We start from the raw sequence: 25,340 nt of genomic DNA, 5'->3' as shown, positions 1-25,340 counted from the left end.
GACTAATCTATTTCGATCTACCCCTGAACTTAATTCGTTTTATATATAGTCGTTTTTTAGGAATAGAATCAGCGAACGCGCACCCGACTGGTGGGAGTGTTTCTGTATAACATGTAAACATTGAACAGAAGAGAATCGCGAATCTCTCCCGGCTTATTTAGTCGCGGCGTGCCGTGCTGTAGTGGGTGCGTCCTCAACACGGTGCTAGGAAAACGGAGAAAATGCCGGATTTTCCAATCGGAAAACGTTAATTGATGGATGCAAGGTGTTTAAGTGAATTGTAGGTATGTTATCGGGCATGCATACCGGAAAATTATCAGGTTGGCAGCAGTGAGTGTCGTCGAAAAGGGCCGAGAGATCACGACGGTGGCCGATAACGCGAACCGGGCGCAGTCAGTGAGTGTACGCGGCCGAGTAGTGAGAGTGCAGCCCCAAAAGTCCGGGATGGGGCTCGAGGGGGGAGATGCGGCTCCCCTCTCGTGATCTGCCAACATTTCCCGCTTCGAATTGGTGGAGAAATGGGGGCTGACCCCTGTCCTCAAGCCGAGGCAGGACCCGCGGCCCCCTGAAGGTGCCAGGTAATCATATTGCCACTCCCGAAGATGCCACACACGAAACACTACACACCAAAACCTCGAACAACTCCACCGAAAGGCCCCCCGATGAAAGCGCCAATGAAAACCGCCAGAAACCACCTCGCGATTTGCCTTATACAAACCACAAACTTTCCCACGTCAATATCACCCCAAACAACCCCAATCTCACCTATTACAATAAAAAATCCTCATGCCAATCCACTTCTTCAGTGATGCGTAACCTCAAAATCTCACGAAGATGGCGGGTTGTTACAGAAAACAATGTCAATTATCTGGGACCTCGCGAGAAGTGTAAACTTCTTTATGCCCTTCCAGTTATCCATTCCCTTTCAAGGGGATCAGCATCCCCATCTAGTAGAGACACGTTGTATAGGAAAATACGTCCTTCTGATCATGTAAATGATCCTTTGAGAGGGAATTCACATGAATTCCATCCGTTCCCAGTTTGTATAACCTCAAATTGGCGTTGACGGATCGAAGAGTGACATCATCATAACATGCCACCATTTTGGGCACCTTCAGGACTTGTGCGAGATTTATTGAAATTCCATCAATCTCGCGTAAAAAGGCTAATAGAATCGCTAATATTTATCAGCTCATAACTGCGACAAAAAACGCAACACAAATCAAAAAAGTAGCCAACTTTCTGAAAGCCAATCTCCCCTAGTATTTCTCAAAACTAAATCTCGAATATCTGGTGTATTCTGAGCCCTCAGCCGCTAAAAGTTCGGAAATAAACAAAGGTTACTCCCACAATACTCCTATTATCATGCGGAAAACCATTTCGAGTGGATCCAGCGTTCTCGTAAGGATTTGGTGTACACCTACATCGATTCGCGTTTGTGTAACCTTGAAGGCCTCTTTATTTTTCTGTCATGTTGGACATTTCGAAATCTCATGGCAGATTTTCAATGTTTCGAGAAGGTTGACCAAGAATAGATCTCAGGATAGATCAGTTTAGCCAATGATTAAAATCTGATTGGGTTTTACGAGACACTTAGTTGAGATCAAACGTGCCATTTGATTCGATTTCAAACTACTGATTTCACTTTTCAAAGCAATAGAACAATTTCCACTATAATCAATATTATTTACGCTGTTATTGATTATGTTATTCGTTAATACTGCCAAATAATGACCCAAAACTGCAATTTTTAGTTGTGAAAATCTACTTGCTTTTGACTTGAATTTAACATCTTCCTCTGAACCTTTGTAATACAGAAATGCTCCATTTGATCAAGTGATGCTCAACAGTTGAGCTTTTTTTTTGTCATAGGTCAAAATTTTGTAGATTGAGTAATTTCATTTGAATTTTTTGCATATTAATCAAGCATCTCAATCCTTCAACAATATATAAACCACTTTTATCATGCATAGGTTTTTTTGGAAGATATTTTCGAAAAACTGGTGTCAAAACGAAATTAGTTAAACTTTGAGGAACTGATTAACAGAAACACAAAGTTCAAAATAAATATATACCATTTCACGCAAAATTCAATGCCTCACATCTTTTATTGGACCATTTTTCTGAAACTTCAAGTCACACAGGAGATATGATCGAAAAACAGCAAGATCACACCTTTAGGGGGCATATTTTAGCCTCCTATCAGTAATAAATGCTTTGATTGCAATATTTTCATCATTGTATGCTATAATAATGCCTATAAACTCGTCAAAAATATCTATGAATCATACTTTTTCTCAATACGTTTCACCAGTCAATCTTTCATGTGCTCCATCGAGACCGCTTATGAATTTTCAACGCTTGAACATTATCAAGAATCGCTTCTCGCTCTCAATGTTTACATTAAGAATTTCTGAGATGCCTCATCGCTAATCATTTTTTGGCATCCCAATCCCATTCGAGGTCTCAAACAATTACATGCTCATCGTCCGAAAAATTTGCTTCTTCTTTCATCCGAATCGGTGAATTGAAATGGAAATAGAAAAGTTGCTAGAGGAGATATCTGCTTTCTATAATATTTCTAAATTTAACCATTCGCATCTCATGGTTTTACGACCTGAACTTATAAGTGTTCAAGGGTATCAATCACTGGGAAGGAACTTTTAACCGGTTTTTGATGCTAGAATCGCGAATATTAATCTGTGACTTCTCTTCCGCGAATTGTACATAATATTCTAGATAATACTGTTAGTTTCAGAGAAAAAGCTAGGGACTTGAGATTCAAAAGGTCTGAGTGCTCTGAGTGCCTTCTGAACTTTTTATATTTGAAGAAATACAGATGGGGTTGAATTGAAACTCAGTGAAGGGGTTATAGGTTCTAACTTTTCACTTGATCGTATCTATATTTTTGGAAAATACTTTTTCTGGAAGCCAAGGGGCTTTGAACCAGTTCAATAAGGATGCAATTCTGGAAATAAAATTGAACAAGCACTCAAAAGCTCCCCAATTCACAATACAAATTTTATTCAGGATTCTGCATAGTTGCAAAGTGGCGAATGCGCCTCATGTTTGACTATATAAAAGCGTTTTCTCGCCACTTTTACAGGAAAAAATTATAACCCATGACTAATAAATAAAAATATAAGAACATCTGATCTTATTCTGAATAGAATTATTATTCCAACGAAGAAAAAACAGGCAATTTTCCCATGATTGTTTTATTCTATTGGTTATTCAGGATACATATTGAAGAAGTGCGTATTTATTTTAAAAAGTACATATTCATTTTAAAAGAATTCACCCTCATCTGAGGGAGCTATTGTAAAATGCCACGTGTAGTGTTTAAAAATTATCGTGACAATAATAGATATTATAATACAACAAGTAACCCAAATGATCTACTTTGTTTGCCTTTGTTATTTCCCTCAATTCCCATGTTTCCTGGAACCCACAACAAGGAAATTCTATCGTTCTTCGCACCTCCATAAATTCTGCTTTCTATTTGCAAAGATAGAGAAAGAAATCAAAAATTATATCAAAATCTTGATAATCGAACATCCTGATGTCATTCCAGTTGTTCGTCGTCATTTAAAGATAGAGTTTCTACTTTCAAGATCAGCACATCAGATTTTTTTTTTCTGAGTGATATCGAAATTAGAATTCCGAGAATCCTAACATATTTAATCTCGGTTTGATCAGCATCAGAATTCCCCGACTGGTGACTCGGCTAAAAAAAGATCTGAAATTATGGTCGCGAGTAGACGTAGTTAAACAATGCTCTAACACTATGACTCTTGGCAGTTCCTTTGATATTTCTTAATCGTTTTTGGATAGATATTATCGCTAGGTATAAATAATCGGTCGCCGATCCACTATGGTTCATGACCTAGAAACGGTAGTATTTATTTTGAATCCTGGCACGTGCACTTAGCTCTTAGCTCTGTATAAATTAGTATGAAGCTTTGATCTCAGCGTTGTATTGTTAAAATGATCAGTTGAATTTTTTGGTTGGAAGTTTTTGAGGTTCCCTTCCAATGAAAATAGGTGTTTTTTTTTCCGTATCAACAAATTTTTCATGATCTGAAGTTAAACAATCCAATCACTGAAGTGTTGTGGCATTGTGAGACTTCTAACTTTAATAGAAGCTTTCTTGGATAAAAAATCTAGTAGCCAACGTATAGCATCGAAAGAAAGAATTTTCATTTCTATACAAAGTGAGTCTTTGACTCGTACAAATATTCCAACTGTCGATTCTTGAGGTAAAAAAAAAACACTTTTTCTCATACCATTTTTTTCGATCCGGACCTGATAAAAAGATATTGCCATTTCAAGTTTTCATAATAGGCTGGAAAAACAAAATTACCCTCAGAATAACTAGGTCAATTTGTGATAATACACATCTGCGGACCTTTTAAACAGAGTTGCATCCAGCCAAAGCACCCAATTTTCCGAATTTCACAGATATTTTTCATTTTTGAACATCAAATTACTCGAAAATAGCGCATTATACGAGAAAATATAAGGGTAACCTACTTTTACTGTAAAAAACGTTAAAACATTCATTAGATAGAGTCCAACTTAGTTTCAAGTATTGGGTTCTTTGAATTTTTAGTGTTTTTATGGTAAGTTATGGTCATAATCAGAAAACTGGAAGACGTGGGTGATTTCTTGTGTTCGAGGAAGATTCATCAAATAAATGAAAAACTATATTCCGAAATTCATTTCATTCGATAAAACCGTTTGTGAGATAGAACTGAAAATAATATTTTTTATGGTTTTTCAACAGCCTGTATCTCTCAAACCGAGCTGATTCGGAAGAAATGGTGGAGGAAAAAAGTGTCTCTTTTGACCTCAAGAATCCATTGTTGAAGACTCACATTGTACATCTCAATATTGCAGATACTTTGGAGCTGAACTGTAAACATGGAAATAGAATATTATAGTCTCGCAATAATTTGAGTATTATGTAGTTGAAATTGAGATAGCCTCAATAAATTTGATTGTTGCTTCCATTTTCAACACCCTGTAACGTACAACTGAATGAACCAAACAAAAAACAGCAAGAGAATAGATTTGAAATTGTTCAATCTGCACTTAACAAGATATCCATCTAGTCAATTGCTATTTGTAGACAAGATCCATCTATCTAAGAAATAATAGATTTCTTCTATGGATACAAACCACAAATCGTACATTTCAACAAGATTCAATAAAATATGACAATCGATAACCACAAATGCCACACTCTATTTTTCTCTTTGATCATTCGAGCATCGGAATTGAATGGATTCCGACGGGATGAATGTTTTAAATGTAAACCGTCATCTTCCATTACGCGAAATATCCGATATCGACGCAAAAATAGAACACTCACAACTTACCCACACAAAACCCATCCGTTCGCCTGTAGACGTAGTCGCGAATTTCCGTAAAGCTGGCCGGCGTCCAAGGAGCGTCTCCTTTCTGGAGGTCGCAGCTCCTTGTGACCCACCGACACATGTCGGGAGGTTACGTATTTGCCGCATGCACCACTCCTGGATTATTGTCCCAGTTCCCGTTCTTGGCTACTATGTAGTCATATCGAGCTATGAAGTCTACGCGAACGGAGTTTATGGCCACCACTCTGAAATTTGGAACTTTTACGGTTCCTATATACGAAGATGGGTCATTGGAAACGGCTAGGAACAATTTTCACAACTCCTGTTTTGACACATGAAAATAGAAAGTCTCCCTCATCACAAAGGTCGAGAGAAAGGGGATTAAAAAGAGTTCTAATCATTTTACAATAAAAAATAAGAAATACAGATAGAATAAACCAATAATAAAACAGACAGCAATTTTCAAACACCGTTCTGATAGACCAGGTAAGCAGGACCGTAGTTGCTTACATGAAATTTCATGATTCAACTTACTTACAACCTCGGATCTTGTTTCTCTTTGAGTCTTCCTCCCCTTTTGATTTCTGTGTGTGCACATGAGCATAGAGTATAGAGGAAATCATATCCATGGAATAAACCACCTTGTCAAATCACAAATGTTGCCAGGAGAGGAGCTCAAATTCCTTTAATCATCCTGGAACCTTTCTGTGGTATAGGAAAATGTGCCTACAAGAAAGAGTTCCAGGACAAGCTAAAAACCGAAAGAGAATTGCCTTAGAAGATGAATTTGCCGAAAGTTGAACATTCCTTGGGTACAGCTAGATCTAAGGATTACCTTTCAGTAGTTGAAGTCATTCGAGTCATTAATCATTTAGCGAACAACTGAAATATGAGGATGTATTGATATCTTAGTTAGCCTAGACCAGTTCAATGCATAAAAAAAATAATGCGTTACCATAGTAATGAACAATAACTTATTAGAAGTGTCAGTGTGAAGTTTGAGGTCAAAAAAGTAAATCAGAGTGACGCAATAAATTAAAAGAAAGGAGATGTCCAACGAAATTGTGAAAATCGAAAAAATTGACTATCGAGACATCATCAAGTACCTGTATTTAAAAGGGTTAACAGGTAAGCAGATTTACGAAGATATGCTTAATAGCCTTGGTGATCAATATCCTTCGTATGCGACCGTGAAAAATTGGACTGCAAGATTCAAAAGAAGTAAATTTTCCATTGAACAAGATGACCGATTGGGAAGGCCACTTTCTGTGTCAGTCATGACTAACGTGACCAGACGTCCCGTTTTGAACGGGACTGTCCCTTTTTTTGTTTGCTTGTCCCGGTGTCCCCGAACTGAACTCCGGGACTCAAAATTGTCCCGTTTTCGAAAACCGCGCTAAAATTAAAGAGCTGGCCGGTAACGCGTTCATCATATAGTTCACGTCATTTTGGACATGAGAAAAATTGCTGCAAAATGGATCCCCAAATGTTTGAATGTTGACCAAAAGCGTGCAAGGGTAGAAGCATCGCATTCGATATGTGCTCGATTTGAAAACGATGTAGACTTCTTAAACCGAATTGTTACTATGGATGAGACTTGGGTACATTTCTACTATCCAGAAATAAAGCAACAATCGATGGAATGGTTTTGTGACCAAAAATCTGCTAGGAAAGTTCTTGCTTCAGTTTTTTGGGATTGCCATGGAGTAATCATGATTGATTTTTTGGATAAGGGTAGAATAATCACCTGAGATTACTATTCGACATTACTGACCACTCTACGGGAAAAAATCAAAGAGAAAAGACGCGGAAAGCTATCCAAAGGTGTTTCGTTTTTGCAGGACAACGCCCCTGTACACAAATCTCATGTTGCCATGCAAAAAATTCGTGATTTAGGGTTTGAATTACTAGAACACCCCCTTTATTCACCAGATTTGGCTCCATCCGACTATCATCTCTTTCCTCAACTAAAAAAAAGTTTAAAAAGTAAATTTTCTTCCAACGAGGAGGTAATAAAAGCTGAAGAAGAAAAAACATTTTTTTGAAAGGTCTAGAGACGTTGCAGGTTCGCTGTAATAAATGTATCCAATCAAAAGGAGAATATGTTGAGTAATGAAATATTTTGACATTGAAATTTTGTTTGGTTCTATGGTAGGCTAAGAATTTTTCAATATATCCTCCAGACTCCTATAAAAAATATAACTTTTTCAATACAAAATTGCCAAGAAATCAGGTTTTTGCGAGATAATTTGCTAATCGCAGCTGAAGATACTCCGAATATAAAATTCGGGAAACGGTAAACAAACGTGTAACATTTACAGCGTTTCCTGTATACGTTTGGAGTGAAACGTAAACTTTTTGGCCAACCTGCTGGATGCAGGTTCGGCTACGTTGTCTATAGTGAATTGATACTACAATTAATTGTTCATCCACACCATCTGATCTGCCATTGAACTCATCTTTTCTGTTTCGCCTGTATTATTAAAGATATTTGGCTAGCTGCTCGCGTTATTTTCGTCTAGAATCTCGAATAGTTGCCCGAGCGCTATTTCAATTGGAATCTCATTTGATTTATGGTTTCCATTGTATCTTTGTAACATTCCATACAGGCTGAAATTAAGCCTGAATATCAGTTCAGAAATGTATGAATAATCCTCTTCTTGAGTGTGAGAATCATATTAAATGAAATGAAATATGTAATGTTCCCATACATTGCATATAAATCATAGAGATTCTTTGTCTATACTATAGATGAAGATTTCATACCATGGAGTTTACGAATATCTTTTGAATTTTGGAAAAATTCTCTTTGTCCAAACCAAACCATAGAAATAGTACCTATATTTTTGGTAGCATCATTGCAACTCTTGAATATTTCTTCGTGACATTGACCGACTTGAGTTGAGGTAGACGTGTCTTGAAATAGCTAGTGATATTTAAATATAGCCGAAGAGATAAAAGATTGTTCGAAAATAGATATAACGCAATGTCTGCTTCTCTCTTTGCCTCTGCTGAGAATTGGAACAAAAGATATTTTCGGAGATCCGCAAGATATTTTGAGATATTGTCGTTTCATAGATGCTATTCACCCTTTGAATTGATAGCCTATCTATTCTAGACTCATAGGGACAATCGAAGGTATAATATATGGGAATCTACATTCTAGTGATGTGTCACATTGTTATAGAATGAGGCTGATAGGTTTTTTATAGGTTATTGAGATCTGACAAACATTTTCTGTGGCTTGCACTTAAATTCTATAGTTGAAAGGCATTTATGCTTCACTGATTCCGAAATCAATATAATGCTTAGTTTGAGAGTCGTACAATTTTATGTTTATTTTCGATATTTTATAGGTTTTCATGACATCAGTGAAATAAAACTTGAATAGATATGAATATATACGTTGTATAATCCAAATGCAATGAAGGATCATCGATAAATCATACATTTCAAAAATATACATACGTCTTGCCGCTGGGTGTAAATAAAATAGATATAAATACTAGGTTATTTTTTTAAGAATGCATAAGTGTCGTTTAAATTTTATGAAGATTATGAGCGTTTATGCAGCTTTCCTAAGAACACCTGAGAAAGGATCCAATAAGATTGGCTTCTCTCTTGAACCTTATTTCTTAGAACGCTGTTTTATTGTAGACAATCTTCTGGTCTTAAAGGTCAAGCTGAATCTGACAAGGATTGTCGATTCTTTCCATGAGGATGAATAGAGTCAAGTATCCTCAAAATCTCGGATTGTACATTTTTGTTGGGTCAAGTCTGGCACTTCCTGAAGTAAATCGCCAAATCATTTAGTATTGGATTGATTTGGAATATTCCTATGAAAAACGTTCTCGGAACTATGTGTAGAGTTGTGTATGCAGTTGCAGATTTCCTCTAGTAAATATTTAGTCCGTTGCCTCTCACCTCAAAGCACTTGTTGATAAGCTCAACATGAAAATATCAACATACTTTTGTATACATATACGCTCCGACGTAGATCTGTTGAGAACACCGCTATGGTGATTTATAATTCGGGAATTCTGTCAACGGTTCAAGGTTAGTAAGTGAGAACGCCCTAAAAATAGGACTAATATAAAGGTTGTTAATCAAATTCGAGTGGATGAAAACAGTTCGTTTCACCGAACACTCGTCAGATATTTCCGTGAAAATAATCAATTGGATGAATTGGCGAATGATGTTGCTTAATTTTCAATAGAACCATTTTCAAATCATTGGTGGAAGATAAGGAGGAATAGTTTAGACTTTGGAAATCAGATTTCTACGTTCCAGGGTATACATCATCACTTCATTTGCTGAATCTCTTCACCGAGAATAAATCTACAAAAAGACTCAAAAATCAGAATATCAGTGCGATCAAACTTATAATTTCTTATGACTACTTGCGACTGTGTGGCCTCCTGTGACTGAAGAGACCCAACCGTGACCTACAGATTCTTCCACACTCCGGGCATGGATAGTCACCAACCAGATCTGGCAGTCGCTGTATTCTTCTCGAGTATCCATTATAGCTGTGCACCAAAGACCTCCACTGTGATATGTTTAATGCTAGTTATTCCCAGTTATGATTGGCATCAACTGATTTTAGGGATTGATGCAGTATATCCTTAAACCGCTTATACTGGCCTTCTGGTTTCCGAGCTCCCTTTGTGAATTCGGCATACAGCTATTTTGTGGAGTCTTGTGTCTTGCATCCTCAGAATGTGACCGCTCCATCTGAGTCGAGTCTCGTTACTTGAGTCTCAATTGTTATACAACTCAAGCACTGCAAGACTTCTGCATTTGAAACTTTGTGGAACCATCTGATGTACATTATTTGTCTCAGATGACGTTGTTGCGTTTGTTCAAGCTGTTTAATGTGTCGCCTGTAGTGCGTCCAGTTTTCGCTTCCGTAAAGAAGCGTTGGGAGGACCACTGCTCTGTAAACAGCTGTCTTGGTCTTCAAATTGAGGTCGAGATTTTGAAACACTCTGTCGTTTAGCTTCAAGAATGCCCGTGATGCCGAAGTGATACGGTTTATGAAGCTTCCTAAATATTTGAACTGCTCGACCTGTTCTAGAGTTTCATCCTCCAGACTGATATCTGTTTGAAGGTATTCTGGTGGACTTAGCAGGATTTTGGTTTAGTCAATTTTCAGCCTAAGGGTCTACAGTCTAAGTCTAAGGGTATACAGTTAGTGTACATAAACTTAAATATCGTTTTATTGAAAAGCGTAGTTCTAAGCGCGCTGACAAGACACGAATTCAATCGCGAAGACATAAAAAAAGTATCGACTTTTCGTAGAAACCGTCATTGTCGTGTCTCTTCCATTCCATAACTGTATTCAATCTCGAATGTTTCCAGCCGAAACGTCGAATAAATAAGAATTCCTCGGAATCGGAAACGAAGTTAGTGGGACAAGAAGATACGACCCACCGATAAAATTCTGGATCAGCAGCATCCTCATCCGACATCGACAGCGACCCACTTTTCCCATTTGACGTCATTGGCGCTTTGCCTACGGGGCCGTACACCACTGACGTCACTACGAACCAAGCCTCTGCGGCACTGCGATTCTGATAGAAATCCTGCTTATGTTGCGGAATTTCTCACTTCTCGCATTTTTTTCCAATAAAATACCTCATAATTTCACGAAAAAAAAAAATTTTACAGTTTCAAAATTGACACCGCATCATCAAGATCGTTCGATGACAATGGTTTTCTTCATATACAGGGTGGTTTTTGCGAAACAAAATGGATGGAATAACAGTCGGAATGAACTTTTCTCGAGAAACATCGATTTTTGATTCAAGGGGGGCAACTTTTAAGATTGAATTCACGACCATATCGCTTCAACCCTTAGGTCCGGTTGCTCAGTTCAGGATTTAGCCGAGATTCAACTTGATCCTAGATTCACTTGACAGAATTGAACGGAAATGTCAAAATTAATCTAGGATCAACTTTAATTCCGGCCTTAGTGCTACAACCCCAACCGCTATATTTTGAATAGGGAAAATGGGGTAAGTGATAGGTACCTCATTCTGAAGGTATTTTTCTTCCGAGTTGAGTATATTTGAATTTTTTCCATTCGATTCATTGGTATTCGAGATTTTCGTATTTGAACTTGAAGAAAATTAGAACTTCGCGGAAAAATTCATAATATCTATAATTTTCGGGACAGAAGCATAGAAGATAGCTCTTTTGATTCACACAAAAAACAATCTATAACAAAAAAAAACAGCATCTATCAGAAATAATTTTTCTAAGAACTACAGCTCTTCAAAGTTGACCTATTTTTATGAATTTTTCCGGTTATCATCGATTTTTTCAAAAACTAGGAGCGACAGAAAAATAGCGATTGCAGTTTCGTAATCTACTCCATCTGATTAACAAAATACCAGACTTTCATTGAAATCAAAGTAAAGAATTTTTAATTTTGGGACTTGGAAAAATTTCTGAAAATCCTAAGGAAATTCAAAAATTTTCACAAGAAAATTTTTTTTTCTTTGATTTTGATGAAAGTCTGTTTTATCCTTCGATGGCGTAGATTACGATGCTGTAACTAGTTCTCCCCTAGCTCTCCTAGTTTGAATGAAAATCGACTAAAACCGGAAAAATCAAGAGAAAATAGGTCAAATTTGGAAAGCTGTAGCTAATAAGAAAATGATTTTTGATACATGCTGATTTTTCTGTTTATAGATCGATTCTTTGAGAATACAAAGAACCATTTTTAATGACCCTATCGCGAAAACTCTAGATTTTATGATTTTTTTCGCGAAGGTCCAATTTTCCGGATTTTCCGGAGCCGATATCTCGGAAAATACATTTTTTTTTTAATTTTCTGACAACAGAATCGTAATCTACGCCCTCGAATTAGTCTAAAAACAATTTTTTATATGAATAGGAGAAATTTCATATTTTGACAAAATTTCCATACATATGCATTAAAAAATTTCGATTTTTCCGAGGAAAATATTTTTCTTCGATTTGGATGAAACTTGGTTTTTTGGGTTAATCAAGGGCGTAGATTACGATTCTGTTGTCAGAAACCTGTTCGTGTAACCTACACCAGAGATGCGTAGGTTATGATAGGCCCCACCACCACAGTATACAGGGACTCGTACAAAACAGTACATTCTTGAGAACAACAAAAAACACTTTTCAAACAAAATTGTTGTTAAATGTTGTGTTTTCTATGTTACAATAATCCTTAATGCAAAAGTAGCAGCTTAGGTAGACGTATGACCAAAAAATCATCAAGTACTCGATGTGTATAGAACTTCCTCTAGGAACCAGCATTTTGGCAATGCAGTATTGTCTCCATCCCACTTGGAATGGAAGATTCACTTAATTAGCATAGTTCTTGTGTGCCAACTCTAGAGGAAATCAATATGGACCTATCGAATATTGATGGCGGCCGATACAGAAGAACCGGAACTTTAATCGGATATCCAGTATGTACTCGACGGTATATGCACACTCAGGTTTTCTGTTCTTTTCAATCGGGCAAAAGCCATCTTAGATCGCTGATACGGCAGGTAACGGCAAAGTGGTTGGTTGTCGTGAAAATTTCGAGAAAATGGTCTCAGTCTGTGCGGGAAATGCTTAGGGTGAATAAGTTATACCTATGCGGAACAAATCATCTTGCTGCAGTGCCTATGATCGTGACAAATTGACGGATGGAAGATTCTTATGAGGTAAAAATGATAGTCATATACCCAGTTGGGTTTTCATCTCAGTGGGTATGTCCTTGTTTTTATCCAACAGTACAAAAAAGTATTCTGCTCTATTGGCTTTTACCATTGGCACTTAGCTGCACAATTTATATTACCTATAAGTAGAAAAAACTCTGAATTAAATGATTCCTTCATCACTGTTCGAAGGTCAATTGATATCACCTATCCCAAGTACTAATTCCTATATTTATTCACTGTTACTGGTGTGATTAAGCCCTAATTACATCCCGTGTCGTGCAAACGAGAATTATGGAGAAACATAGTATGTTCATTCAATCCTATTAGCTGAGAACACTTGAAACTATCCAGTTAACATAAAAACTAGTTTCGTCCAACAATCTCACCGATTTTATATTGTTTCGCATACTTTTCTGATGGTTCGACGTGACCTTAGCCTTAGGCCTTTTTTGAGGAAAAGAAAGGGAAGAGGGCCAACGAGTAAAAGACGTTCAAGAGTAGGGTGAGTCATAGACTTATTAATCTCTCTATTCAACATCAGTCGAAAATAAGAATATGACAGGAGATATCGCAGATTGAAATTTGCAATGAGCAACTCTTCCAGTAATAAATCTGAGCCCATCTTTTTCAGGATTTTTCGAGTCGTTTATCTCTCAATAAAAGTAACCGTAGATGGAAATGTGATACATACTTTGAAAGAACAACTCTTCTTGTAATAAATCTGAGACTATCATACAAATCTTTCGGATATCTAATACTGATTACGAGAAAATATTTTTTTTTTCATTTTTCGAGTTCCCTTTGAAGGGACCTCTGGAAAACAATTCTCTATGAAAGCATAAACTGTTTGTTTTTCTGGAATCTACAAAACAACTTTTATGCACTCTGCATTCTGGGACAGTACATCCTGATTTTCAGACAGAGTACCCAATATGTCGTTTTAGAGGGTCTAACCCCTTGCTCATTTTTTATCAAAAAGATCGAGATTTTCGAAATCGTGTTTTTGTGCTTGAGTGGAAGCCTAGGCAACGCTGATTATATAACCGGAAATCCCAATTCGATTAGACGAATTTAACAGGAGATAACGCAGATTGAAATTTGGAATTTTTGAAAAATGACATTTCAACGATGAAAATCTAAACGAAAAGAGATAATCTTTCGAAATTACTCTCAATCGATTCAGCGTGTTTGAAAACCTATATGTCATGCCAATCTTTCGGATATCTAACGTGAAAATCGTTTTTTTTTTTTGTTTTTCCAGTTGTCATCTTCGAGTTCACTTTGAAGAGCTCTCTCTATAAAATCATGAGTTGTTTGGTTTTCTGCAATCTACAAAACAACTTTTATGCCCCCTGTATCCTGGAACAGTAATAGAACACCCTTATTTTTAGGCAGAGTGGCAAATACGTCATTTTAGAGGGGCCTAACCCCTTGCTCATTTTTACTCAAAAATCGAGATTTTCAAAATCGATTTCTTGTATCATCTTGTTAGCCTTAGCAACGCTGATTATAAAACCGTAGATGCCTATTGGATTGGAGAAATATAGCAGGAGATATTTCAGATTGAAATTTGCAATTTTTGAAAAATGCCATTTCAAGGATGAAAATCTAAACGAAGTGAGATAGGCTTTCCATTTTTCATTTTCGAGTTTACTTTGATGGACTCCCTGGAAAACGATTCTTTATGAAATCATAAACTGTTTGGTTCAACCTCTTGCTGATTTTTTACCAAAAAAAAACATATTGTTTCGATTTCCAAGTTTGAGATGAATTAATTCTGGGATCCCTTATTCATTATTTTCTCACTGAATGATGCTCCAATAATATTACCATTATCTGAATACTTCCGCATCAATATTCTTCAAATTATAGATCTCTAAAAAATGACGATCGCTCAATCATTGAATGTAACAATTGCAAACGTTGAAATTCAGGGAGATCAGAGGATTCAGTGATTACCGAAACTATAATTAAAAGTCGATCATTAAACAACATATCCATTTCATTGGGTTTCATTAATTTATTTCCTGTCTTCCAGCATAAGAAAAATAGATTGGTTAATACATTGATCAAGAGTTCCTCAACCACTAGTCAGAGATTAGAATATATAACGAATATGCAGATATTTTTAGGCGGTTTGAGATTATCATATGTATGTTAGTACTTCATCAGTTTTTCTCGATATGCTACCTTCCATCAGTTTCGAAATACTATGCCACTGAACGTATGTACGTGAATCAGCCAGAATGTGCGGTTATAAATATTTTTATTTTGACTTTCGATATTACAAACGGAAAAATGAAGACTCATTGCTGTGAAATCGCTCTGGACGCTATATTCTCAAGAAAACGTAACAACCGGTAATTTCGATTCGATATTGGATTAAATTTCCATTTAGAAAATTCTTCTTTAGCTTGTTACGATGTTTATGTGTTCCTTATTCTACTACCGTATGCACCAATGAAGTCATTACTGTATAATAGATCATATAATATGTGATTGCCCTTGACAAAGTGTAATATCCAACCCGCACTTGATATTTACGGCATACTATAGTGAGGAATTAGTTTTATTCTGGGCTTTTCAAACAGTGCACAAATATCTTTTGAGTGAGGGTAATTCAAAGGAAAGAAAATGAAGATGTTATAAGTGTGACATAAACCCATAGATTCCTTTCTTGGAAAATGATGTATTCATCGTCGATTTGTACTCATATATTCCCTATAATTTCGGATGAATCTCTCTTTCAGTTATGAATCAGATGATCGAAAAACCTGAATAATTTATAGAAATGCGCAATAAATTTTATTCATTCAATCGATTGCGCCTATGATATTGCACAAATGGTATTGCAGAAAATCGCCAAGCTGACAAATTTAGCTTGATCGTTACTCGGTATGTAACTGCAGATAGATTTCACTCCTGTACCAAAATTATTGGATAGCGTTATAATCTAGCCTCGTCATGGGCTTTAAGCTAGGTCAGTTTGATTGAATTCTGTCCATCGGCATGTAAAGCATCTGATTAAGTAATGTGCTGGAAGTTCATCATCGAGGTAGAGTAGTTAACTGCAGTTGCAGTAGGACACTAAAAAGCTATTTCGAAGGAAATCGAAGCAAGGTTTACTGCTCTTGATTGTCTATATTCTAAATGTAGATATTGAGTGATATCTTCGCTTGTGTCATTTCAGCTTTTCTGTTGGAATGTATCAGGAAATAGATTATAAAATACCGAATAAAGTGCTTCTTTTCATTAAATTTTCATGTCACATGTGTGAACTAGGTGATGATTTGGAAAAGTCAATTCTTCTGCCAATTCTTGCACTTATGGCATTGCGATATATTAAGAGGGACTACTTTTTCCCACACATTCATCACTACCACATACTCAAACAGCAACAAAGACTTGGCGGTTGAACTGGTTTTAATTTTTTTTTTCTTGCAGGTCGCTGCCCAAGCTCAGCAGCCAGGAAGAGGACGGGCACACCCCCCACTCCCAGTTCACTGGCGTAGCCCACTTTGAGCCTATCCCGCATGATCACGACTTCTGTGAGAGGGTTGTGATAAACGTAAGTCATATTTTTTTAGATTTGAAAGTGAAAGTTAAACTAGATATTTAGTATAAGTAGGTATGATCTGATGAAATGATTTCAAAATCTTATGTTGATTGGTGAAGCAATTTATGTTTGATTAGAAGATGAATTTGCAATTTTTGAAAAATATCATTTCGAAAATGGAAATCTGAACGTATATTTCAATACCAAACTTCCACATATCTGAAGCTGTTTACGATAAAATAGAATTTTTTGTTTTTTCATTTTTCATTTTCGAGTTCACTCTGAAGGGCTCTCTGGTGTGCAATTCTTTATTGAATCATTAACTTTTTTATTTTGTGGAATCTACAAAACAACTTCTTTGCCCTCCATATCCTAAGACATCAATAGAAAATCCTGAATTTTAGACAGAGTAGCAAATAGGTCATTTCAGGGGGTTCTAAACCCTTGCTCATTTTTGACCCAAAAAATCGAGATTTTCGAAATCGAGTTTTTATGCTAGGGTGGAAGCCTTGGCAACGCTGATTATATAACCAGAAATCCCAATTGGATCAGACGAATATAACAGAAGATATGGCAGATTGAAAATTGCAATTTTTGAAAAATGCCATTTCCAAGATGGAAATCTAAACGAAGGAAGATAGGCTTTCGAAATTGCTTGCAATGGATTCAGCGTGTTCAGAAACCTATATTTTCATACCGAAATTCCGAATATCTGGTACTGTTTAGTAGAAATTTTTTTTTATTGTTTTTCCACTTTTCATTTTCGAGTTGACTTCAAAGCGCTCTCTGGTGTGCAATTCTTTATTGAATCATTAACTTTTTGGTTTTGTGGAATCTACAGAACAACTCCTTTGCCCTCCATATCCTAAGACATCAAATAGAACATCCTGAATTTTAGACAGAGTAGCAAATAGGTCATTTCAGGGGGTTCTAAGCCCTTGCTCATTTTTGACCCAAAAAATCGAGATTTTCGAAATCGAGTTTTTGTGGTAGTGTGGAAGCCTAAGCAACGCTTATTATATAACCGGAAATCCCACTTGGATCAGACGAATATAACGGGAGATAACGCAGATTGAAAATTGCAATTTTTGAAAAATGCCATTTCCAAGATGAAAATTTAAACGAAGGTAGATAGGCTTCCGGAAATGCTTTAAATAGATGCAGCATATTCGAAAACCTATATTTTAATACCAAACTTCCACATATCTGACGCAGTTTACGAGAAAATCGATTTTTTTTGTTTTTCCACTCTCTCAGGAGTGCAACTCTCTCTTAACTCACAAACTGTTTGGTTTTGTGGAATCTGCAAAACAACTCCTTTGCCCTCCATACCCTAAGATACTAATAGAAACACTCTGCATTTCAGACACAGGTAGAAATGTCATTTTAGGGGGGGGGCTAACCCCTTGCTCATGTACTGTGTTGCGTTCACAAACTTACTTTGTGTAAGGTCTGATTACTCGTCTGAGTATGCTCCCTAAGCATAGTCATACTCATACTCTACTCTCGGAGCAAGTTTGTATACGTAACCCTGTCCAGTTATCCACAGTTCTCAGCTCTGCCATTCATAATCCCTTCTAAGTCTGCCCACCTTGTGCATACATGTAATAAGGGTTCAATCTACCTTACTGCTTTGAACCACCTTCTATAATAAAAATAATGTCAATTGATTTTATCGAGATTGGAGAAGTGGGTACTAAGTAAAGCTCCACTTTTCATCTTTCATACCCTGTTTCTGGACAAGTAGCCATACGATTTTTGCGTCAGTATCTACAGCAATCCAAAAAGTCAGGAAATTTAACCCAAAGCCATTTTCCATACAAACGGTGCCAAGAAAAAGTTTTTTTTGGAGATCGTAATGAAGAGACTCTATAGCTCCTCTGCATTTTAAGACGTTGCTTAATATGTTATTTTTCGCTTATTTTGACCTGAGCGTATGTTTTTCGTTTCAGGTGAGTGGTCTGCGTTTCGAGACGCAGCTACGCACGCTGAACCAGTTTCCTGACACGCTGCTGGGCGATCCTGCACGTCGCATCCGCTACTTCGACCCTCTGCGTAACGAGTACTTCTTCGACCGCAACCGGCCCTCCTTCGATGCCATCCTGTATTACTACCAGAGCGGCGGCCGACTTAGACGCCCCGTCAATGTACCCCTGGACGTTTTTTCCGAGGAGATCAAGTTCTACGAGCTGGGCGAGCTGGCCATCAATAAATTTAGAGAGGTAGGTAGGACTATCTTGAATTTTGGTCGTGTTAGCCACTAGCTAAAACCAAGAGAGTACCCTATGTCTTTAGTGTTAGATGATGACTGACTTACTCAACTGCCCAGTCTTCAATGCCAAGAGAGTACTCACTCCCATGAGCGTCTCTCTGGCTCTAACCACTTCCGAGTCCGAAGAAGTATATCTGAGCCAGCTTTCACATTGAATAGTTTGAAGAAAGGTGAAGTGGTTTAAGGGACTGGGTGTTAGTGTTAGTAACTAGCCAGTTTGCCATCGTCAGGACAACTAAATGGAGAATGTCCCACCATAAAAGAACAGATGCTGATCATGGTTTAAGCCTCATTTGACCTCGTCAGAGCAACACAGCTTCTTGTTCGATGCAAAAACGCTTGGAATTGATGGACCCTAATTAAATACGACTCTCGAGTACTACTCGAAAATACTCAGAAGCTACTACCAGTATTTAATTAGGGTCCATCAATTCCTAGCGTGTTTCCACAGGAGAAGAAGCTGTGTTGCTCTGATCAGGTCAAATGAGACCAAAACTATGGTCAGCATCTGCTCTTCTTCGGCAGAACGTTCTCTTATTCAGTTGTCCTGACGATGGTAAATTGCCTAGTTCAATTCTTATTATTAGTAGGGGGAGTCCGAGAGACTTGCTCAGGTAGGAGACTTGAACCACCTCAAATATTTCAATTAAAAGTTCGCGCTACCGGTATCGTAAATAGCTTGCGACGTACTCGTAACAAGGCACAACTAGTGGCTGCTCCATTTTGGCCGCCATCAGAACAGTTCGGGAGTGAAAGGGCTGAACGTGATTTTGTTGTTAGGAAGTAAGAAATTGAATAATTTTTGTTTATTACACTTCCTGAAAAATTTCATAGGTGCGTGGTGTTATTTAGTTTTATTGCCTTCATTGATTAATATTGTTTCACAAACGATGAGCCTTTTAATAATAGTTGTAAAAACTTCAAGAAAACATCTGCTGAATATACTAGAAGGGATTTCGGGAGACTTGACCCATGCTATGGTCGGGAGGCGTAATCAGTGGTCCAAGTTTCCCGTACTGAGCTTAGATAATAGTTTGCTTCAAAAAAAAAATTGAATAATAAATATAAAAAATATACAAATGTTCGAAAACGAGAGTGTCTCTGAAATAGAATATATGTATTTCATACGCTGATACATCTGATGATGAAAACTTTCACATAGGCCATTGCCTATGTGATTTAATTTTCAATAACCAACCATTGTTGGTTATTGAAAATTGTTTTTGTTTTTCCTGATAAACAAACTTATGGTCAAGTCTCTCTCTCAACCTGTTCAACTCTCCCATAGGTTAGGGAGACATGAGCCAATTTTCGATTCATAAAAAAAGAATTGCTCTAATCAAAATGTCCATCTCACCATCACTCTACTATTATCTATCGTTACCTATTTGGGCATGATATCTTCACGCAAAAAATGGGTTTGTACCATTTACAGATACAACTTAAATGGCTTCAGAGTGAAAAGAGGTTCAACTCTCCCGGAATCCCCATACATCTAAACCACCTTTCACAGGAAATAGTTTGAAGAAAGGTGTGGTTTAAAGGATTGGGTATGAGTGATAAAAACAGCCGATATGAGTACCACCAAGTGTTGATCTGAATTGAACTAGGCAATTTGCCATCGTCGGGACAACTAAATGGAGAACGTTCCACCATAGAAGAGCAAATTCAGACCATGGTTTAAGTCTTATTTGACCTCGTCAGGTCAACACAGCTCCTTCTCCGATTAAATAAACGCTTGGAATTGATGGACCCTAACTGAACACGCCGCTCCAGTACTACTTAATAATACTCAGAAGCTTCTACCAGTATTTAATTGTGGTCCATCAATTCCAAGCGTTTTTCCATAGGAGAAAGAGCTGTGTTGCTCTGACGAGGTCAAATGAGACCAAAACCATGGTCAGTATTTGCTCTTCTTCGGTAGAACGTTCTCCATTTAGTTGTCCCGACGATGGCAAATTGGCTTGTTCAATTCATCTTATTATAAGTTTTACTTGCAGTTTTCATTTAAGTGATAACTTTTTTTTTCTTTGAAGGACGAAGGCTTCATCAAAGAGGAGGAAAAACCACTACCATCGCACGAGATGCAGCGAAACGTGTGGCTGCTGTTCGAATATCCAGAATCGTCACAGGCGGCCCGGGTCGTCGCCATCATCTCCGTCTGCGTCATCCTGCTCTCAATCGTCATATTCTGTCTGGAGACGCTGCCACAGTTCAAGCACTATAAAGTTTTCAACACGACCACGAATAGTACCAAGATCGAGGAGGACGAGGTTCCCGAAATCACCGACCCCTTCTTCCTCATCGAGACTATCTGCATCGTCTGGTTCACCTTTGAACTCTCCGTGCGCTTCCTGGCTTGTCCCAACAAACTGCATTTCTTCCGGGACCTCATGTAAGTTGAAAAGTTCCTAGAAAGTGTATTGGCCTATTCATTTCCTTTGACCGGGAACCCAGGCTGGGCAAACCTTGTTATTCTTGCCTAAAACGTTGAGTTTCCTTCGGGCACCCTTATATCATCCTAAAATCGATGACGTGTGGGCTCAAAAGACAGTTGAAGGGAGGCCTAGCGATAGTGAGCATCTAGTGCCGGCCCCAAATACTCCTGTCGTGGTTCTCGAATCATCTGTATACCATTTAAAGGCATTTCTTTCGAGGATTTGGGGGTTGGTTCCCTCTCCCAGTCATCCTTTCTACTTATCATCGCAGTAAATGTTTTTTAGCAGCTAGTTTTCTTTAAGGGAGCCATGAATGAGTGTAGTAGTTTGCAGAGAGTTAGTCTTTACGAGACAGGTGGTGTATTGTGATGAGATATGAATTCATTTCTCACAGTGACCCTCCGGTGTCGCTGAAGGTTCCATCCTCCGGTGAAGTATCTATCACTACACTGTAATTATGAGGGACAATGATTCCGAAACCGGTCTACAGTTGTGTCTAGATGTTATCAACTTCTCTGGGATTTCCTACGCTTGTGCAGGACTAGCTAGCATTGTTGGAAAGACAATTCTACGGAATTTTGTCCAATTTCTTTATTAGTTTCCATTATCTTGAAGATTATCCGATGCGATTTACTTCTCACCACCTGTACCTTTCCTGGATGGCCTCATGAGCTTACTTACGAGGATGTATTGATATCTAGTGTGCCTAGAGCAGTTCCAGCAACGAACAATAACTCATTAGAAGTGTCAGTGTGAAGTTTGAAGTGAGAAAAGTAAACCAGAGTTACGCAACAATTCAAAAGAAAGAAGATGTCCACCGAAATTGTGAAAATCGAAAAATTGGAGTATCGAGCCATCATCAAGTACCCGTATTTAAAAGGGTTAAGAGGTAGGCAGATTTACGACGATATGTTTAATACCCTTGGTGATCAATGTCCTTCGTATGCGACCGTGAAAAATTGGACTGCAAGCTACCAAAGAGGTAAATTTTCCATTGAAGATGATGACCAATCGGGAAGGCCAGTTTCTGTGTCAGTCCCCGAAAATATCGATGCAGTTCATGACATGATTTTATCAACCATCGAATTGGGCTAAAACGGATATCTGAAACACTGAATATTTCATACGAACGCGTTCATCATATAGTTCACGTCAATTTGGACATGAGAAAAATTGCTGCAAAATGGATCCCCAAATGTTTGAATGGTGACCAAAAGCGTGCAAGGGTAGAAGCATCGAGTAGGATCTGTGCTCGATTTGAAAACGATGTAGACTTCCTAAACAGCATTGTTACTATGGATGAGACTTGGGTACATTTCTACCATCCAGAAACAGAGCATCAATCGAAATAATAGCGATGCTCTGGTTCTCCAAGATCTAAGAAGTTTCGTGTCCAAAATTCTGCTGGAAAAGTTCTTGCTTCAGTGTTTTGGGATTGCCATGGAGTAATCATGATGATTGTGTGGATACGGGTAGAGCAATAAGAGGAGATTACTATTCGACATTACTGACCACTCTACGGGAAAAAATTTAAGAGAAAAGACGCGGAAAGCTATCCAAAGGTGTTTTGTTTTTACGGGACAACGCCCCTGCACACAAATCTCATGTTGCCATGCAAAAAATTCGTGATTTAGGGTTTGAATTACTAGAACACCCCCCTTTTTCACCAGATTTGGCTCAATCCGACTATCATCTCTTTCCTCAACTAAAAAAAAGTTTAAAAGGTCGTACATTTTCTTCCAACGAGGAGGTAATAAAAGCTGTGGAGGTCTGGTTTGCAGAGCAAGAAGAAACATTTTTTTTGAAAGGTCTAGAGACGTTGCAGGTTCGCTGTAATGAATGTATCCATTTAAGGGGAAAATATGTTAAGTAATGAAATATTTTGACATCGAAATTTTATTTGGTTCTAGAGTAGGCTAAGAATTTTTCAGTATATTCTCGTATCTATCACCATATGAAGAGATCTGTAATGATCTACAGTGTTGGACACGTTCTCATAGCTCCAGTGATTTAAATACTGGCTAACCTTCGTATTTTAAAGAGGGTTTTGCTCGTTCTGTGCTGACTTGCTTTCGCATGCCAAAATATTCTCTCTTAGTTGATTACTGGTCTAACAATCATCAAGGCCTTCATTGCTTTGCTCCCCTCAATGAGTCTCCAGTGTATCCTTAACAGATCTGTAACTATTCCACGTAGGAGGAACTCTATTTGTTGATTTTAGGCTCCCACATTTCACATCCATTTATGTTCCCCCTTTTTTTTTGCAGGAACTTTATCGATATCATCGCCATCATTCCGTATTTCATAACTCTGGCAACAGTAATCGCAGAAGGGAAAGACACGTTGAATCTGCCCCGTGCTCCGGTCGCGCCAACGGACAAGAGTACGAACCAGGCGATGTCCCTGGCTATTTTGAGGGTGATAAGGCTTGTGCGCGTCTTCCGAATATTCAAGCTTAGCCGGCATAGCAAAGGCTTGCAAATTTTAGGCCGAACACTCAAAGCCAGTATGCGTGAACTCGGCCTGCTCATCTTCTTCCTATTCATAGGTAAGTCACATTTACGATCGTGCTCGATTCTATCCATTCTAGAGAGTTGTGACATCGGAAAATCGAGAATCAAGTTGAAAAAGTCAATTATCTACCTTTGGTGACGTAATTCATGATCAGTTTTCACCAATGATAAGTCAGTACGCGATGAATTGGCCTGAATATAAGACCTTCGGAGGAATGCTTCAAAATTTCGTCAAATTTCAAAAATACACTTCAACTTCAGCAACAGTATTAGCATTTCTCAAATCTTCAAGAAGATTACAGGGTCCTAGGCCCTGCTATCATCTATTTATAAAAAAACAAACGAACTAGGGAGCCGAGCATCCAATTTTCAACTTGAAGTCGCTATTTTCATAAAGAGAAACCCAAGTGACGTTTTGGTATTGGACAATTTCAGCCTGACAGATAATTGCAACACCTTATTGAACTCTCCGAAGGCCAAATAGTTTCATTCTTCATTATCAACGAGATCATTGCATTCAAAACATTTCTGATCTGAAGAAGAACCAGATTGTGGATTTTCACAGTCACCAGGATGGCAAAGTTACAACCAGCCTGTTTTGCCTGATGTTCTGGCTTCAAAAATGCCTTGATTGCGTCTTTCAAAAGGTTCCTTTCTCACTATAATGCAATTTCGAGGATACTTTATATCTTATGGCTTCGTATTCGAAGATGACATAGGAGTTACTTTCTTTCTCCTCATTGCAGAACCTGTAGAGACTTCCTATAAGATGCTGATGGTTTGAATGTGTTTTCTCTGTTCTAAAACCCAGTCTCAAGTTGGTTTTTCATCCAATCTGATGAGTTACCTCATTCATAGCATCTTCAAAACTATATCAAAATATGATTCCATTACTTCAACTCTTATGGCTTCGTATTCGAAGATGGCATATGAGTTACTTCCTTCCTCCTCATTGCAGAACATAGAGACTTCCTCTAAGATGCTGATGGTTTGAATGTGTTTTCTCTGTTCCAAAACCCATTCTCGAGTTGGTTCTTCATCCAATCTGATGAGTTACCTCATTTCATAGCATCTTCAAAACTATATCAAAATATGATTCCATTACTTCAACTCTTATGGCTTCCTATTCGAAGATGACATATGAGTTACTTCCTTCCTCCTCATTGCAGAACCTGTAGAGACTTCCTCTAAGAGGCTGATGGTTTGAATGTGTTTTCTCTGTTCTAAAACCCAGTCTCAAGTTGGTTTTCCATCCAATCTGATGAGTTACCTCATTTCATAGCATCTTCAAAACTGTATCAGAATATGATTCCATTACTTCAACTCTTATGGCTTCGTATTCAAAGATGACATATGAGTTACTTTCTTCCTCCTCATTGCAGAACCTGTAGAGACTTCGTCTAAGATGCTGATGGTTTGAATGTGTTTTCTCTGTTCCAAAACCCAGTCTCAAGTTGGTTCTTCATCCAATCTGAAGAGTTACCTCATTTCG

The 25,340-nt window shown here is 37.8% G+C and overlaps 1 protein-coding gene across 8 annotated transcripts in view; it reads left to right on the top strand.

Annotated features, from left to right (window-relative positions):
* Positions 1-25,340, top strand: part of LOC123308452 (potassium voltage-gated channel protein Shaker) — a 166,529-nt gene that overhangs the window by 130,447 nt on the left and 10,742 nt on the right. For 4 of the 8 annotated variants that reach the window (XM_044891125.1, XM_044891133.1, XM_044891119.1 and 1 more), the window contains exons 2-5: positions 16,514-16,637; positions 18,578-18,847; positions 20,934-21,292; positions 23,603-23,883. In XM_044891125.1, the coding sequence (XP_044747060.1) occupies positions 16,514-16,637; positions 18,578-18,847; positions 20,934-21,292; positions 23,603-23,883 (1,034 nt within the window). Of the gene's footprint in view, positions 1-15,234; positions 15,430-16,513; positions 16,638-18,577; positions 18,848-20,933; positions 21,293-23,602; positions 23,884-25,340 lie in introns of those variants that run through there. The other 4 variants (XM_044891113.1, XM_044891142.1, XM_044891150.1 and 1 more) reach the window with 3 other exon arrangements.

Source organism: Coccinella septempunctata, chromosome 1, assembly GCF_907165205.1.
Source record: "Coccinella septempunctata chromosome 1, icCocSept1.1, whole genome shotgun sequence".
In the NCBI taxonomy this organism is placed as follows: Eukaryota; Metazoa; Arthropoda; class Insecta; order Coleoptera; family Coccinellidae; genus Coccinella; species Coccinella septempunctata.
The sequence above is the reverse complement of the archived record's forward strand: the minus strand, read 5'-3'. Positions and strand labels throughout refer to the sequence as shown.